Genomic DNA, 19,391 nt, shown 5'->3' on the forward strand with positions numbered 1-19,391 from the left:
ATAACACCTAATGCCTGAGACCACAAAAATGTATGATGATTTCTGGGTGGGGGAGACTGGGTAGAAGCCAGAGGAAACCACTGCACCAATACCAGTCCTCTACCAGATTTAATGCTTAGATGAACTGAGAAAACCCAGACACAGAGCTACCCATGTAACAATAACCTCGTCTTAACCAGTGATTCCTTGCCAATTACCTACAAATGTTCTTGCAACAACAAGGCATTCAGAGAATCCCACCAGCTTGCCTGCTATAGCAGTCAACTAGACAATGAAAACAGAATAAAAGTTGTTGTGGTGCTATTGTTGGGAGTTCATGCACAAAATGGAGGCAGTGGCCTATGATTTGTAAATTGTAAAATGCATGTGGCAATCCACGAACAATTCCAATGCTGTGAATGGCTGAGCAAATGTTGAGCTATGGTAGTAAATAAACTTCATTGTGGGGTGTTCAAGGTCCAATTCACTGGAGTAGTCTTTGATATGCAAATCCCATCCCATGCTTTCTACAGATACTGTGTATACCATGATAAACTGGTATACTACAAGGTAAATTCTTGTACTTTTTGTAAAGGTACAAAAAGCTTATCTAGGTACGTGATTGCATAGGAAACTGTATCCCTACAGCTTGTCGAAATCCATGTAACAGGAGAACAGAATGAAGTCAATCTGAATGTGTGCATGATGTCCACAAAACAGGAAAATGGTAAAATCATCACAGGAACCCAATACTCTTCTTGTTCTCCTTCATGCAGGTAGTCATGTGCATAAAACTTGATTACAAACATGGTAAATCTGGCAAAGTCCATAAATCTCATTTCTACAAAACATGTTTACTACAGAAAACAAATTGAAGTTTATATAACTGGTAAATCTTTTAATTGAAAGTCTATCAATTAAAATCATTAAAATATCATTCACAAAGCTTATAAAACTAAACCCTTGTAGATGTACACAGATGAAAAGAAATATAAAAAAAAAACATAACCTTCTATTGCTGTGCACTGGAGATCCACGTATGATTTCCATTATACAGGAGCTAAAAAACAAAAAAAGCTTAACCTGCCATCTGGGAGTGTGCATTTAAACACCATACCTTAAACTACAAATTGGGGCCTCCGTGGCTCAGTTGGTTAGCGCGCTAGCGCAGCGTAATGACCCAGTAATCTCTCACCAATGCAGTCGCTGAGAGTTCAAGTCCAGCTCATGCTGGCTTCCTCTCCGGCCGTACATGGGAAGGTCTGCCAGCAACCTGCGGATGGTCGTGGGTTTCCCCCGGGCTGTGCCCGGTTTCCACCCACCATAATGCTGGCCGCCGTTGTATAAGTGAAATATTCTTGAGTACGGCATAAAACATCAATCAAATAAATAAATAAATTAAACCACAAAGTAAAAAATGATGCCTCACCTTTAATCCAAGTGCGATAGCCCAATATACAACAGCTAAAAGAAAGCTTCACCTTTCATCAAGAATGTGCATTTACACACCAGACATTAGACTGGGGTGCAAAAAAGAAAGGCCTAACCTTCAATACATGTATGACAGCCCGATATACAAGCGCTAAAAAAAGGCTTAACCTTCCAACCGAGCACGTGCATTTACACACTATACCTTAAACTAGAGATCCAAACAAAACAGCTTAATCTTCAATCAATGAATGAGAGCCAACTCACTTGACTTTAATAGAGTTTAGTGTTTACTTAGCACCTCTCACAATACCTCACCTTACTTCATACAGGTGAGCTAAAAATTCCAAAATAAAGTTAATGTTGCAATATCTCAGACACACTGATCCTGAAAAAAATAGCTCTGAAATCTACTTGAAATCTACAAAATGCTAAATATGGCCCTTGACGAAGATCAGGGGCAGGTTTCATGAAAAATTTTTAAGTGGGATTTTACACTTAGCTTCCCAAAACCGGCCCCTGATCTTCGTCAAGGGCCATATTCAGGATTTTGTAGATTTTATGTAGATTTCAGAGCTATTTTTTTCAGGATCATTGTGTCCGAGATATTGTAACATTAAATTTATTTTGGAATTTTTAGCTCACCTGTATGAAGTAAGGTGAGGTATTGTGAGAGGGGCTAAGTAAACACTAAACTCTATTAAAGTCAAGTGAGTTTCATCAAAGTTTACTAAGTTCAAAACGCACGAAACTCTCAGTTAGCTTGAACGCAGATGTAAAGTTGGCTTAGAAACAAAATGGCAGCAATTCCTTCAGTGTACTTAAAAGAGAGGCTCACTGTTGACTTTGGCCATCAGTCAGCTGAATGTAACGTGCGTTAGTCGGTCTTCTCATCCAAGTAAATTAGAAGGTGAATTGAGGCGTCACAAACAGGTAAATGTCACATCAAGTGAGAAATACATCCTTTGAGAACAAGTTTTCCGTTGTCCTTCAAACAATTAATTACTGTTTCCACCAATTAGTTTAATTATTCCCCCAAAAGAATGTAATTTTCAGAATTACAATCCAAGTTATTTCAATACAACAGCGCAACAACACAGGCATTTTTCCCTCTTAATGTAGAAGAGTTCTGTGAAGGCCCCATCTAAGATTAAAAATAATTTCACTTAGCTAAGTTTACTTGATAATGTTTGGTGGAATGCAATTTCTCTGACTTAAAAGTACACTTCGGTAAGTAAGCTTAGAAGCCACTTGATCTAAGCAAACTTCCATTAATACAGTAAATAAGGCAGAAACATTCTGAAAGTGCATTTTTATGTACCGGTACCAAACTTCGGGTGAAATAAACAATTTAATAGGTGTGAAGAGATTTAAGCCTAACACATGCAGACTTTGCAACTGGCAGCTAGTCTGTAGTTTTGGCAATTGGAAGCTCATCTTGGTGTCTGATCAAATTAGTAGTCGACCAGAGCACTCCTGCGGACTTGAAGTGGTGGGGTGAGGAGCTCTTGCTCAGAATTGAACACAGTCTTCTTTCCTCTGATTCTATTTTAATAAGCATTCAACTACATGTACCCAAGAATCTGTTGACTTAGACTGTGCATGCTGTTTTCACCGACAAAGTGCACATACGTGTTCTCAACTGATGCCATACAAGTGTCAAACAAACTAGGCCAATGACACCAGAACTTATCAAATTTGTTCCTCTGTTCCAGACGACTTTGTTCCTCTGTACCTGAAGACTTACCAGCAGTAACTGTAGGACCAACAATATGATAGTATTTACAAGTTATTCATATATTACTCCTCCTCATGTTCAAACAGATATGATATTTTATTGGTACTCAGTGACTACAAATTATTCCATCAGTTGAGGCTGTATTTAATATTCTCCCAATGAAAGTGGGACTCATTAAACCCCTCTAGTCATTAATGCTGTTGACATATTTCTGTTATAGCTAACCACTGCTGTTGCTGAGACCAAACACTGTAGGGTTAAAACACATGTAGCAGAACAACAAGACAACAAGGGTGATGTATCCCTTGAGTAATCCTGTATTTCTGGGCTCAAACCAGCAAAAAGTAATATACTTTAAATGCTGTCAAAGATGTTTACTAAGCTTTATGCACCATTATGTATTTCATAGTTGACATGTCACATGAGCCTGCTCAGATACGAGCTGACGGTAAATCTCCCACCAGCGCAATCTGACTGAATGCCCATCTTTACCACCTCATGATTAGCAGCTATGAACTTTTGACACCCTGAATCAATACAAAAGCTTCATCTAAGACGATACTAATGAGGACTATCCATCGTGTCCAGCCACCACCAATAACAATGGATTATTCTGGATTAGTCCCATGTAACTGATAAAATTAACCTAACTAATTAAGCAATTCAATAAGGATGTCTCCTACAACGCTGAAGGAAATGGACCGCTAGCTGTGAAAACACTACCACCTAGGCCCCAATGTACTTGACAACACCATCCTCCTTCTTCCTCCTGCCCCTCTGGGAAGGTTGATGGAGTGAAGCATTAAGCAAGGTTGAGGGTATCTAAGCTCCACAAGCGATGTCCCTTCCATGGGTGGGGACCAAAGCACTCTAGAGCAACCCCTCACATTTTATTGATTGATTGATTTGTACTTAACACTGTCACCGGCTCTTGTACCTGGGGCAACAATGATTGTATGTGTGTCCTTGTTTGTGGAGCGTAGAGGCCCCACCCTAGCATTAATCACCTCCCCAGCTACCTATGGATGGCAGCGCCCACAATTTGGTTCTGTCATCAATTTTCAGTGTGATCATGTTCACACCGCATCAGACAAACCATGTCGGCATGACCTGGTCTCATCAAGAATTAATTTGGAAAATAAAAGAACATGAAAACCACTGCCTTTTACATGCCATGCAAAACATGCATAATTAGCCATTGGTCTTCAATGGTGTTACTGCAGATGGCTGCTGGAAGGTGCATCAGTGATAGTTTGTCATGTTACCTGACAGCAGCGACATTTCAGTAAACTGATACAATTATACACGCAGTTTTGTCTTTTCCTGAGTCAATTTAAATTTTTGCAAATTTAGTGGTAAAAATGCAATATACATATACCTCCAGGCTTATGACGTCTACACAGTATTTATGTATTTATTTGATTGGTGTTTTACTCAAGAATATTTCAGTTATATGACGGCGGCCAGCATTATGGTGGGAGAAAATCAGGCAGAGCCATGAGCATCTACACAGTACTAATTGTTTTGTAAATCCTATTTCAGAAGGACACTGTCATAAATAGATTATGCTTCCAAGGAGTGGTTTAAATACTTTTGTTGACAAAATTCATAGGAGAAACGCAGTGAGCTGCCATGAACACAACAGCCCAGTCTACACTGGTTCTCATGTGTAATTACATGTACATATTCTACACCATCAACAAAAGTACTACATACACAAGCACATATTACACACCATCCACAAAAGTACTACATACACATGTACATATTCTACACCATCCACAAAAGTACTACATACACATGTACATATTCTACACCATCCACAAAAGTACTACATATACATGTACATATTCTACACCATCCACAAAAGTACTACATATACATGTACATATTCTACACCATCCATAAAAGTACTGCATACACATGTACATATTCTACACCATCCACAAAAGTACTACATACACATGTACATATTCTACACCATCCATAAAAGTACTACATATACATGTACATATTCTACACCATCCACAAAAGTACCACAGATACATGTACATATTCTACACCATCTATAAAAGTACCACAGATACATATGTACATATTCTACACCATCCACAAAAGTACTACATACACATGTACATATTCTACACCATCCACAAAAGTACTGCATACACATGTACATATTCTACACCATCCACAAAAGTACTACATACACATGTACATATTCTACACCATCCATAAAAGTACTACATATACATGTACATATTCTACACCATCCACAAAAGTACCACAGATACATGTACATATTCTACACCATCTATAAAAGTACCACAGATACACATGTACATATTCTACACCATCCACAAAAGTACTACATATACATGTACATATTCTACACCATCCACAAAAGTACTACATACACATGTACATATTCTACACCATCCACAAAAGTACTGCATACACATGTACATATTCTACACCATCCACAAAAGTAATACATACACATGTACATATTCTACACCATCCACAAAAGTACTACATATACATGTACATATTCTACAACATCCACAAAAGTACTACATACACATGTACATATTCTACACCATCCACAAAAGTAATACATACACATGTACATATTCTACACCATCCACAAAAGTACTGCATATACATGTACATATTCTACACCATCCACAAAAGTACTACATACACATGTACATCTCCTGACTTTTGTTTCTTTGGGTTCAGTTTTCTGTCATTTTTAAGACTCGAGTTCAAGGGCTGTGAAATGGGCCTATTGCTCTTCTTTTATTTTCATTTTTCTTGTAACTAGAAGACCAATGGTCTTCTAGTACAATTCATTGGTCTTCTCCATCCACAAAGGACGTATCAGTTATTTCTGTCTGTAATAGAGGGCCCGGCCTCAAATCATTATGACATGACTTTAAAGAGAACGCAATGCACCAGAACACCATATTATGATAAACTGTAAGACTGTACACATTTTCCCAAAATTGTTTTTTGCAACTAAGTCATTTACATTTCTATTTGTTCGGTTAGTATGAGCATGAAAAATCTTCATTATTTGTGCCACTACCGTATGTGGCTACAGATCAAGGCAACAAACCATAATACAATACATGATTAGGTTCTTACATTGTATAGTTGTATTCTTTATTTTCACCATTCTGGTGACTAAAAAAGCGCTCAATTGCTGTAAGATAGGTCTAAATATTACTTGGAGCTGTTAAATATATGCCTACCTTACATGGTGTAAATCTTTTCGCTACATATGCCATCAAAGGCAATCAAGGTATGTGACATTTACCGTTACATTCCTCAAAATAGCCAAGCACATTCGATAACCTTTTGTGGCACGAAAATAAACGAATAATAAATGAAAGCCCGACTCCAAACAAAATTAAAATTTTTGTTCAATGTAAAATCGTACCATATAAATCCCAACAAAACAATGAAGAAAACATCCTGAAAGGAAGTTAATATTTGACCATAACATTTTGTTAAGTACACTGACATGTAGTACTTGGGGCAAACTACTTCCGGCAATTTCTTCACATTTTTTCATGCCTCTATAATGAGCCTCTGCCGATTCTCACCAACAGACCCACGTGCAATATCTTCAACACAAAGAAAAGAGCCGAAAATCCCTGTGCCAAATGGATGTCTTTCTTATTAAACTATTAATAAAAGTGAAAAAGAGACAGGAATAAACATCAGTGTTTGATGCTACATCACCTCGTACTAACAGCACATACAACATGTAACTACATATACAACATTAGTGGCAACAGCAGTTTGCAGGAGAGGTCTGCATCAAGCAGTGCCTATGCATGTACACATAGCTGTGGGACAAGGGTCTATTTTCTGGAACTTGCTCACTTTCCAACATCCTCATTTGAATGTACATGCATACACCAGAGAACAAAAGGAGAAAAACTGTTCACATATACCTGCATGACTGTCACAGCTCCGTATGTGACTGCTGTCCAGTAAACTGACCCAATAAATATTCCTCCAGCCACAAATGGACACATCTTGTAAATAATACGGTCCACAACATCCATCACATACAGAACTGGTCCTGTAACAATCAATCGTGGTGTCAATTAAGAGGGTTTTACATGCAAGAGGGTCTAACTTCTAACTGTTCACTAAAGATTCAGTATTTGATGATGTTGGTGAATCTCAAGAAAGAAAAATGTGGATCACTTTAGCATAAAGGAGGACCCAAAATATGTATTTATTTGATAGGTCTTTTACATCATACTAAAGAATATCATGTATACATGTACATTATGGTGGGAGGAAACCAAGCACAGCCCTGGAGAGCTAGAATATTCAACCTTCACAACTACAAAACTACAAGTACATTTATTCTGAAACTATATAACAAGTCCAGTTTTCCTAGCATGACCTTCCATGGCTTTGTATCAGAATTTGTTCCAGAACTCTAATCAACCTGTACAGACTGTGACTGTCAAATTAAATAAGGAATGTTATTAATAACTGACATAGCCTACTGTGAATGTTGAATATTTCTGGGTATATATAAAATAACAATGATAAAACTAATTTAAAGCATACACATAATTCAAGGTATGGTTATAAGTGGTATCAAACATATCCAGCCCTAACCTAGTACTGTTCTTTTAAAAGAAAAGACAACAAATAATAGAACTCATATTATTTCGGAAGAGGGACAGAAAACAACCTAAACAGCCAGAGGCTTTCTTTTCTGATGCGCTTTGTAATTCTATAAATCAACATTTAATCTAGGATTCTTACCAGGCAATCGGATATACCATGTTTATAGACCAACCTGAAACACATTCCTGCATCACTCAATCACGTGACCAGAAACAGCTGCATGTTCCAGTTTTAGAAATAACGAATAGAAACAATGGGTTACAACTGATAACGTGAAGGTGATTATGACTATCTCAATGCGCAAAATTTTCCTCACTATATCAGAAAAAAAATCATTAAGGTATCCTGTGCTTTTTAAACTTTCTGTGGCAACATTTTATGCTTGCTTAAATACATATGATGTAGTGTTGTTTCTTAAAATGGTTTCAAGAATGATAAATTAAGATGTACAGCATAAAATTTACCTAAAGTTGGAAAGACAATTAAATACTCTGTGTTACACTGTGGACAGCTGACTTTGGTAGTTGTGTTTCCCTTTTGTTTCTCATCGATCCATCGCTGTAAACAACACTGATGAACCCATTTGGTTGTGCCACGACACCTACAGGGGCGTGTCCACGGGAGATCACGATCATCTTCCTCAGTAGCAAAACAAACCCAGCAGGACCTCCTAACACAGAAATCCATTCAAATGTATCAAATACTGTACTAAAACTGCACCAAATAAATGTCTATATATGTAATGTTTGATGACCACTTCATACATAATGATTTAAGAGAAAACAATAATATCAGTTTGTGGATACAAGCAAGACCAGAGCAAAATTCAAATGTCATGGATATTATCACATTTTTGGGGTCGTCTTAAACATAAACAAGAGTTTCATCTATAAATATAACCTGCATTCCTAAATGAAAATAGCATGTTCTTAAATTGGACTGGCACAAAAATTATTTTCTTAAATCTTCTTAAACGTTAAGACAGTTTAAGAAAAGTTTCATGAAAATTAAAAATTCTTGTGTGACCCCCTTTTAAGAAAATCTTGTTTGTATATAAATATGGGGATACAAAAGTGACTGTATTGGACATCCCACAAAAATACAACACATTATCTCAGTTCACAGAAAATTTGAGACTTGATTGGCCAATCCACATTGGATAAATTACCGCATTCGCTGAACTGGCGAGGAACAGAGCCTCAAGAGTTGAACATGAACACTTTCTCTGTATGGAAATTTTATGTTCTGCAGTCACGCATTCACGTGCCAGCAAACAGCAATGCTTGTCGACAATGTACCAGTCAACAACTTTCCCTGCCTTCATTTTCAAAAGAGTTCTCATATGATTCAACAGCTAACACCAACAACATGTGGAAAAACTTCTCGAACCATTGTTTTGAGACAATTTAATTGCATACCCTTGCAAATCGAATCATAAATGACTACCTAGCAGAACACAAAAGTAATTTCTTACACCTCAATACAGAGTGTACACATCTGCTACAACACAGACGAACATACAAAACATACAGATCTGCTATGGCACAGGGGTACAATACAGAACGTACAGATCTGCTATGACACAGGGGTACATACAGAGTGTACACATCTGCTACAACACAGACGAACAAACAAAACGTACAGATCTGCTATGACACAGGTGTACATACAGAGTGTACAGATCTGCTACTACACAGGGGTACATACAGAGTGTCCAGATCTGCTATTACACAGGGGTACATACAGAGTGTCCAGATCTACTATGAAACAGGGGTACAGTACAGAGTGTACAGATCTGCTATTACACAGGGGTACATACAGAGTGTCCAGGTCTGCTATTACACAGGGGTACATACAGAGTGTCCAGATCTGCTACGACACAGAGGAACGTACAGAGTGTACAGAGCTGCTACGACACAGGTGTACATACAGAGTGTACAGATCTGCTACGACACAGAGGAACGTACAGAGTGTACAGATCTGCTATTACACAGGGGTACATACAGAGTGTACAGATCTGCTACGACACAGAGGAACGTACAGAGTGTACAGATCTGCTACGACACAGAGGAACGTACAGAGTGTACAGATCTGCTATTACACAGGGGTACATATAGAGTGTACAGATCTGCTATTACACAGGGGTACATACAGAATGTCCAGATCTACTATGACACAGGAGTACATACAGAGTGTACACATCTGTTATGACACAATTGTACATACAGAGTGTACACATCTGCTACGACACAGAGGAACATACAAAGTGTACAGATCTGCTACGACACAGATGCACATACAGAGTGTACAGAGCTGCTACGACACAGGTGTACATACAGAGTGTGCACATCTGCTATAACACAATTGTACATACACAAAGTACAGATCTGCTACAACACAGATGAACATACAGAGTGTACAGAGCTGCTACGACACAGGCGTACATACAGAGTGTACAGATCTGCTATGACACAGATGCACATACAGAGTGTACAGAGCTGCTACGACACAGATGAACTTACAAAGTGTACAGATCTGCTACGACACAGATGCACATACAGAGTGTACAGATCTGCTATGACACAGGTGTACATACAGAGTGTACAGATCTGCTATGACACGATTGTACATACAGAGTGTACAGATCTGCTACGACACAGATGAACTTACAAAGTGTACAGATCTGCTACGACACAGATGCACATACAGAGTGTACAGATCTGCTATGACACAGGTGTACATACAGAGTGTACAGATCTGCTATGACACAGATGTACATACAGGGTGTACAGAGCTGCTACGACACAGGTGTACATACAGAGTGTACACATCTGCTATGACACAATTGTACATACACAGTTTACAGATCTGCTACAACACAGATGAACATACAAAGTGTACAGATCTGCTACGACACAGATGCACATACAGAGTGTACAGATCTGCTATGACACAGATGCACATACAGAGTGTACAGAGCTGCTACGACACAGGTGTACATACAGAGTGTACACATCTGCCGTGACACAATTGTACATACTGAGTGTACAGATCTGCTATGACACAGATGCACATACAGAGTGTACAGATCTCCTACAACACAGACGAACATACAAAACATACAGATCTGCTGTGTCAAAGGTGCACAATACAGAGTGTACAAATCTGCCATGACACAGAGGAACTTACAAAGTGTACAGATCTGCTACGACATAGCTGTACATACAGAGTGTATATACCTGCTATGACACAGGTGGACACACAAAGTGTACAGGTCTGCTACGACACAGATGTACATACAGAGTGCACAGATCTGATACGACACAGGTGTACATACAGAGTATCTGTCACAACACAGGTGTACATACAAAGTGCACACATCTGCTATGACACAATTGTACATACAGAGTGTACAGATCTGCTATGACACAGGTGTACATACAGAGTATCTGTTACAACACAGGTGTACATACAGAGTGTATAGATCTGCTATGACACAGATAAACATACAGAGTGTACACATCTGCTATGACACAGATGTACATACAGAGTGTACAGATCTGCTATGACACAATTGTACATACAGAGTGTACAGATCTGCTATGACACAGGTGTACATACAGAGTATCTGTTACAACACAGGTGTACATACAGAGTGCACACATCTGTTACGACACAGGTGTACATACAGAGTGTACAGGTCTGCTATGACACAATTGTACATACAGAGTGTACAGATCTGCTATGACACAGATGTACATACAGAGTGTACAGATCTGCTATGACACAGATGTACATACAGAGTGTACAGATCTGCTATGACACAAGTGTACATGTACATACAGAGTGTACACATCTGCTATGACACGATTGTACATCAGAGTGTACATATCTGCTATGACATAAGTGTACATACAGAGTGTACAGATCTGCTATGGCACAATTGTACATACAGAGTGTAAAGAGCTACTATGACACAGGTGTACATACAGAGTGTACACATCTGCTATGACACAATTGTACATACTGAGTGTACAGATCTGCTACGACAAAGAGGAACATACAAAGTGTACAGATCTGCTACGACACAGATGAACATACAGAGTGTACAGAGCTGCTATGACACAGATGTACATACAGAGTGTACAGATCTGCTATGACACAGATGTACATACAAAGTGTACAGAGCTGCTACGACACAGATGCACATACAGAGTGTACACATCTGCTATGACACAAGTATACATACAGAGTGTACAGAGCTGCTATGACACAGTGGTACAATACAGAGTGTACAGATCTCCTACAACACAGACGAACATACAAAACATACAGATCTGCTATGACACAGGTGCAAAACACAGAGTGTACAAATCTGCCATGACACAGAGGAACATACAAAGCGTACAGATCTGCTACAACACAGATGAACATACAGAGTGTACATATCTGCTATGACAAAGGTGTACATACAGAGTATCTGTTACAACACAGGTGTACATACAGAGTGCACAGATCCGCTATGACACAGGTGTACATACAGAGTGTACAGATCTGCTATGACACAATTGTACATACAGAGTGTATAGATCTACTATGAGACAGGTGTACATACAGAGTGTACAGATCTGCTATGACACAATTGTACATACAGAGTGTACAGATCTGCTATGACACAATTGTACATACAGAGTGTACAGATCTGCTATGACACGACTGTACATACAGGGTGTACAGATCTGCTATGACACGATTGTACATACAGAGTGTACAGATCTGCTATGACACAGGTGTACATACAGAGTGTACACATCTGCTATGACACAGGTGTACATACAGAGTGTACAGATCTGCTACGACACAGAGGAACGTACAGAGTGTACAGATCTGCTATTACACAGGGGTACATACAGAGTTTACAGATCTGCTATTACACAGGGGTACATACAGAGTGTCCAGATCTACTATGAAACAGGAGTACATACAGAGTGTACAGATCTGCTATGACACAGAGGAACATACAAAGTGTACAGATCTGCTATGACACAGAGGAACATACAAAGTGTACAGATCTGCTATGACACAATTGTACATACAGAGTGTACAGGATCTGCTATGACACAGGTGTACATACAGAGTATCTGTTAGAACACAGGTGTACATACAGAGTGTACAGATCTGCTATGACACAAGTGTACATACAGAGTGTACAGATCTGCTATGACACAGATGTACATACAGAGTGTACAGATCTAGTATGACACAATTGTACATACAGACTGTAATTACAGAGAGCTAAAACGAGTACCTGTTTTCTTCATCCTGAGAATGTGCTCGACTCATCGCCATGATGAACTGGCTATTTACACCAACTGGTGATCAGAACAAACAGCTCCAGAGCACCATCCACATCCAGATCCACTGCTGTATAGAAATATTAAGACTCTTGCTGCAGGTGATCCTCAGGAAAAAATACAAAGGCTGTGATTTTAGTCACTCTTGTCAAAATCTTATTAACTTAATTTCTCATACCAGGGCATAGTATAAATATTTCACCAAAATTGTACTACTTAAACTGTGGCATAAATAGCTATCATTACAGACATACAAAATGTACTTCAGTTAGATCATTACCTGTGCTGAGGTAAAGAATGCCAGAAAACCATCATTCTCAGTCATATGTCAACCAGAGATAGGAATAGATATTTAAATATTGAAAATCTGTTTTACCCTTGTGATCTCTGTCAGCAAGATGCACAGTTTTGCCACCATCATGTGTTTTTCAATTCAGATTTTTGTCTCGATCATTAATAAATCTGATTGGTGTTGAGTGCCATAACCAAGAATAGTTTAGTGTTATGGGTGGATGAGGCCCAGTGCCCAGAGTAAACCAGTCATTTACAAGCCACCAGACAAACCTGCCATAAAGCTGCTATAAAGCTGTTGTGAGAACTATACTCTGTTGGATTTCTATTACAGAATTGTGTGCAGTGATGGGAAGGCAAGATGTTACAACATGGATTTGATCATCTAGAGAAAAGTTGAGTGGTTATTCACGCTTCAATATGTTTCTCAACACTGTCATCACAAGTCTCTGACTAGAGATTGAGCAGCCATGGTTATGATGTATCCAAATATTTCTCAACCCACAAGACAGTCAGACTATGTAAATTGTAAGTTTTGAAACTGTGCCACTCGTAGAACATTTAACATTGGGTAAGGTCTAGATGACAGTCAAAAAGACGTATGGGAATAGAGCCATTCGCCAAGCATGTCATCGGAATAAAAATATGAGCCAAAACTTATGTGCCAAGGTCAGAAGTCTAGTGAATTACATTTCCCGGTCTTATGGATAATTTTTATCCAATTCTGTGGCGTAAATGAGTGGTAATTCCATGATCTCTAACTTTTGTGCCCAACTCACAAATGTGACAATGCCGTCATTTGACAAGTGTAGCTTTTGTTTTCATGCACAATGCATGCACACATGTTACTGACCTTTCGTTCCACAGCAAATCAAATCTGTCAAATAGACAATTTCTTGTCAACTTGAAAACATCTGACACTACATACTTCTACTTCACTCTAAAATAAGCTTTCAAAACAACATTGCTGTCCACCTTTGCATGATGAGTTGGTCTACACAATGGAATACTTAAAGACAGTTGTGACATATTGTTAGATGATGTCAGTTTCTCAGCATGACTGAAGTGCCATTTCAAACGGGTAGACATGGTTTCTCTTGACAAGAAACTCAAAACTAATCTTAGTTTTGAGTGTGGCTGAGATTTTTGGAGGAAATATCCGATAAAGGACAGTCGATTGTTGCAAAAGGTGCATACATGTAAATGTCTTAGCTTGCGGATAGAGCATGTACTATTAAAGTGGATTTGGATATTAAGTATCGTGTTTGCAGCGAGCTTTGCCAATAGGATAACTAAATACAAATACAATCTGATAATATGGTGCACACACAGTCTGTCTAAGGATGGCAGCAGACTCCGCGTATCAGTAAATGTAAGCCACCCTTAGGCCGGTTTTTCGGGCAAAGCCAGTCGAATCAGAATTACATATTTACAACTAAGAAAGGGGTCAATGACTAACAATGTACAGTAACCTCAGATTTACAGCACACCCTGCACTTGCTAAAAAGATGAAAGCTAGTGCGTAGGAGAGTAGCAGGATGTCATTCTGATGAGATTCTCTTGCAAACTTCTTCATGACAAACTGTCGTTGTTGTTGTTTAGCTGTGACATTCTGAACTAACATCATCGTCTATAGAATACCCTATTCTCCAATTGTTCGCTCTCACATGTAGCAATAATGTCCAAACATTTTCTTTAACTTCTGCTGTACTAACGTAGCTTGGATAAGTGAAAGTGAAAATGATAAAACAGATTTAATTAAAATGCCGAGAAATAAATACCTGACACCGGATGCGATACACTCTTCAGCGTGGAGGTCGATTTAGTCTTATAAGATTTTGGCCACTTGGTGTCTTGACGCAAACAGCCGCATTGGGGAGAAAACCAACACTGTACTGGTAGTTTAACTCACAATACAGTACAAAAAAGGCTTAGACCATAGAGTAAAACCAAAGCAACGACGACAGTGTGATAATAAAAAACAATGGCAAATAGTCACGCGCAATCAATGAAGCATGGCCTCCTGTCACTTTACCTCAGTTAGGGTTATATTCTAACTCTTCATGTAAATGTCTGAATAAAATACATGTAGACCTAGCAGCAATTTCCACGCACCCAGCACCTGGTTTAAGCAACATAGGCAAAAAAATAATAATAATAATAATAATAATCCGGGTGTGTTATTTGTAATATATTAGACGTCACTAGTCTAGAATTAATCAGAAAGCTGTATTGTCATCATATTTAATATGCAAACTAAATTAAAACAATGCCTCGAGGCAGATAGGCCTCGGGGATGCTCAGTCCACCAGCAGATTCCTGGTTTAGGCCCTATGTAGCTCTAGTTGCAATATATGTAACTCATTTATCTATCGAGTAACACAGTGGCAACGCGACAGCCTTCCTAAAATGTCGACTTTCTGATTGAAGACACTTATGAATTTTTCTTTACCCTAGCTCAGAACAATGGCTTATTTTTGAAGATATTTAGCCTACGCATAAATATCCTCGATCATAAAGTCGACAATTTAGGAACGCTTTCGCGTCACTAACACAGCGGGGTAGTGTTAGTGAAGATGTAGGGCTGTCTAGAGCTAGTTTAGTAATATCGTACGATATAATCATAAAGACTTACAGTTATACAGATTAAAACCAGAGCAGCGACGACAGTGTGGTGCTTGGCAAATAGTCACACGTAACTGGTGAATTTGTGGGAATCACATGGATTATGTTCCAGCGCGTACAAAGGTCTATTTCTTCCACTTTCACTTTTATTATAATTTATTTCCTTGTAAACTCCATAATAAATGATGTTCGTTCACAAGTAATAGATTGCTATTGTTTTTCGACATAGGCTTATTTGCTAGTGAGAATATCTAACAACCCTAATTGGAATTTAGGAGCTTTCATGGGAGCTGGCCGTACGTCCAAGCATGGCCAAGGTGCTGGCTCTTAACTCGCGAAGTCACCCGTCTAGATGGGCCTAGGTGGGTTCAATTCCATCCGGACCTGCAAACTTTGGACTTACATGACGTTCTCTCGAGGCATCTTCAACTGCATTTCTCCAAATGACCGAATATTCGCCATTAATTTGTCAACGATTGGTGGTTTTAAACGGGTATGGCGTTCAACAACTACTTCTGTATCAAATAAAATATAATTTCACTTGTTCACTTTACCTTTTTATTACTTGTATAGTTATGGTGTCACACGTGTACCTGCTGTAAACGTTCCATTCTTCTTGCTTCTAGTAAAAATGTTAATAAAATTTTCATAAAATTACAGATGCTGTAATCAGTAGTTCATGTGGTTATTGACGGTATTAATTCGTGTCACAGCCTGTGTTGACGAAATCTACATGTGTAGTCCGAGATTAAGTAAAACTATGCATGTGATGATGGAATTATATTTGCTATGTCATATGTTAATAAGTGGCAAGCTTAAGTAAAGTCATAGGCTATAAATAGTACTTCAAAATGTAAGGTTCATATATCAGGAGCCAGGTTATGTCCGGTCTAAAGCCTAATCAATTAACGTTGTGTTTTTAAATGAAAACTTGTTTTCCTGATCCTTTTTGAACTTCGATGAGAATAATAAAAAGAACATAAAAAAACAATGCATGCAGGCACACCCGAAATCTATTTGTATAAAAAAAGTTTTGACAATACAAGTAAACACAAAAACGCCTGGTAAATTCAGTGAACACGTAGTATCAGTCTGGTTAAGAACTGCAAACTGGTTTCAAATCTGTTCAGGTGTATTTTTCATTATTTTTTTTTCTGTATTGAGCCAAAATGCATGGTGAACACTGAGTGTTGCACGGCTGAAGTTCAAATCCACGTGAAGCCTGTGTTGTCGAAAGTCACATGACTTAGTGCGTGGATGAGGTCAGAAGATAGAGAGAGAAATTAAGGGATCAATCATGGAGTATACACAACTGCAGGAAAAACTGGTATAGCGGATAAATGAAATGCTGTCTTGCGAGAATGGTATATAGTATACCACGAATGTATAGAGATTTCCTATATTGTGGGAGCTTAACTGTGCGACACGACCTCAAATCTTGGAAAATGTAGACACTACAAAGCCACCCAACACGTGTATAGGCTATAGATTCAAATCTATCAGATAATACTTTTTAACCTGACAGATGTATAGAAACTCAAGAAAGCCTTTAATTTTGCTACAGTAAAATATAGTTTAAATTATTGACAGCTTCACCGCTATATACACCCATTGCCGCTGTGACGAAGAAGTGGAAAGATAACGGTTTTCTACAGCTAAGGCCATATGTCTACGATTTACCCAAAGAAGCGTATAACGTGTGTGTAGGTATGTGTGTATACATATCAGGTATATACATGTATATGATATGACATAGGTTCAATGTTTCGCGACGATGCCATCTGATGATGGATCTTGTGCGGTAGACTGGAGTGGGTGTATAGGCCTCTACTATGCGTCTGATCATCATACCATTCAGAAAAGACACGAAGTTCTGTTTTATCGACCGTCTATCGAACATGCAATCCCATGGCATGCATGTACACATGGTCCGTTCATTCACTTAATGCCCTTGGCTCCTCTTACTATAGAAACCAGCACTGATCTTATGAAATATTCATCTCAAGAGCCCCCCCATCCCAGCAGCCATACACCTAAGGCTGGGGGCGGAATTTTATATAGCTATACCTGTATACACGCTATAGAATACAATCCTGAGGAATTAAAGTGAAAGAAAGCTCATCAGATAGTCAGCAGGCTGAAAACGACTTGTAAAAAAAAAAGTATGCATATATAAATATATACATATTTTTTTAAGAGAGTTAAATTCATTCAATTCTCTAAATTTGATAATAAAGACATCTTTAATGTTACAATTCAGAGATCAGATTTCAATTAATTCAATGGAAAAAAGACCTAAAAAATTAGTAAACCCATTTTTAGAGACAGTTTTCAATGGCCTTACTCCTGTTGCCCACTTCATTTTTCTGCGCTCTTACAGAACACGCACGTGTATGTATATAGATATTAAGCTAAATTTCGTCGTTCGTTTTAACCCAGCACCCTATTTCACAACGTGAATGCATATGTGTCTGAGCATATATGTTTACTAGCGATAGGCAAAATACATTTCCTCTCCCTTTTAAACTTCGACACAGGTACATTAGTGTAGCGGAATTACTTACCACCTATATATGTACAAACACAACTATAGACTATATTGTACCCTCATAAACACATAATTATACATACTGTATATACATATATATTCTCTTTAGCTCGAAACGACATCAAGGCGAAATACAGAGATTATATAGGAGTAAATTTATACTCATCTAGTTTAGCCGACATACTGGATGGATACAAAGAAATCATTCAGTTGGATTACATCTATCTTTTCCTTATGCTAAAATACTGAGACACCTTGCATTTATTTATTTATTTGATTCGTGTTTCACGCCGAACTCAAGAATATTAGGCACCTTGTATGCCATACTAACTGTAAATACATGTATTAATGTGTAATCATTACACACGGCCGACATCATGGCGATGCATGTAGTCACACACCTTATCGATTATCCAGATTACGTCATTGTCTCCATAAAAGTATTTCGTTTGCAGTATATATGTATATGTAATGTAGATTATCGTGTTTTCGCTTAAAAAAAAATTCATACGCGATTAAAAATCGAGACATACATGCTGTATTTATAATGACAAGTATTTACGATGTCATGAAGACAAATGCCTTGAAATCGTCCTGTCACATTACCAGATTATAAATGCCATGTTATAAACTATATATATGTTCCAACTGGAGTTTCAAATTAGAAGAAACAGAGAAAGATCCCCTGGTGATAATAAAACACCTCCTCAACTTTCAATATAACAGAATGTAGAAAGTTGAGAAGGCATTTTATTGTTTTTTTTCC

The 19,391-nt window shown here is 38.2% G+C and overlaps 1 protein-coding gene across 1 annotated transcript in view; it reads right to left on the reverse strand.

Annotated features, from left to right (window-relative positions):
* The window catches only part of LOC135466375 (E3 ubiquitin-protein ligase MARCHF5-like), a 43,913-nt gene extending 29,595 nt beyond the window's left edge, over positions 1-14,318 (reverse strand). The window contains exons 1-4 of the mRNA XM_064743817.1: positions 14,306-14,318; positions 13,116-13,268; positions 8,272-8,477; positions 7,111-7,241 (exon numbers count right to left, since the gene is read on the reverse strand). Coding sequence (XP_064599887.1) covers positions 7,111-7,241; positions 8,272-8,477; positions 13,116-13,156 — 378 coding nt within the window. The 5' untranslated portion in view covers positions 13,157-13,268; positions 14,306-14,318. The remainder of the gene's footprint in view (positions 1-7,110; positions 7,242-8,271; positions 8,478-13,115; positions 13,269-14,305) is intronic.
* Positions 14,319-19,391: the final 5,073 nt, after the last annotated feature.

This window comes from Liolophura sinensis, chromosome 6 (assembly GCF_032854445.1).
Source record: "Liolophura sinensis isolate JHLJ2023 chromosome 6, CUHK_Ljap_v2, whole genome shotgun sequence".
Lineage (NCBI taxonomy): Eukaryota > Metazoa > Mollusca > Polyplacophora > Chitonida > Chitonidae > Liolophura > Liolophura sinensis.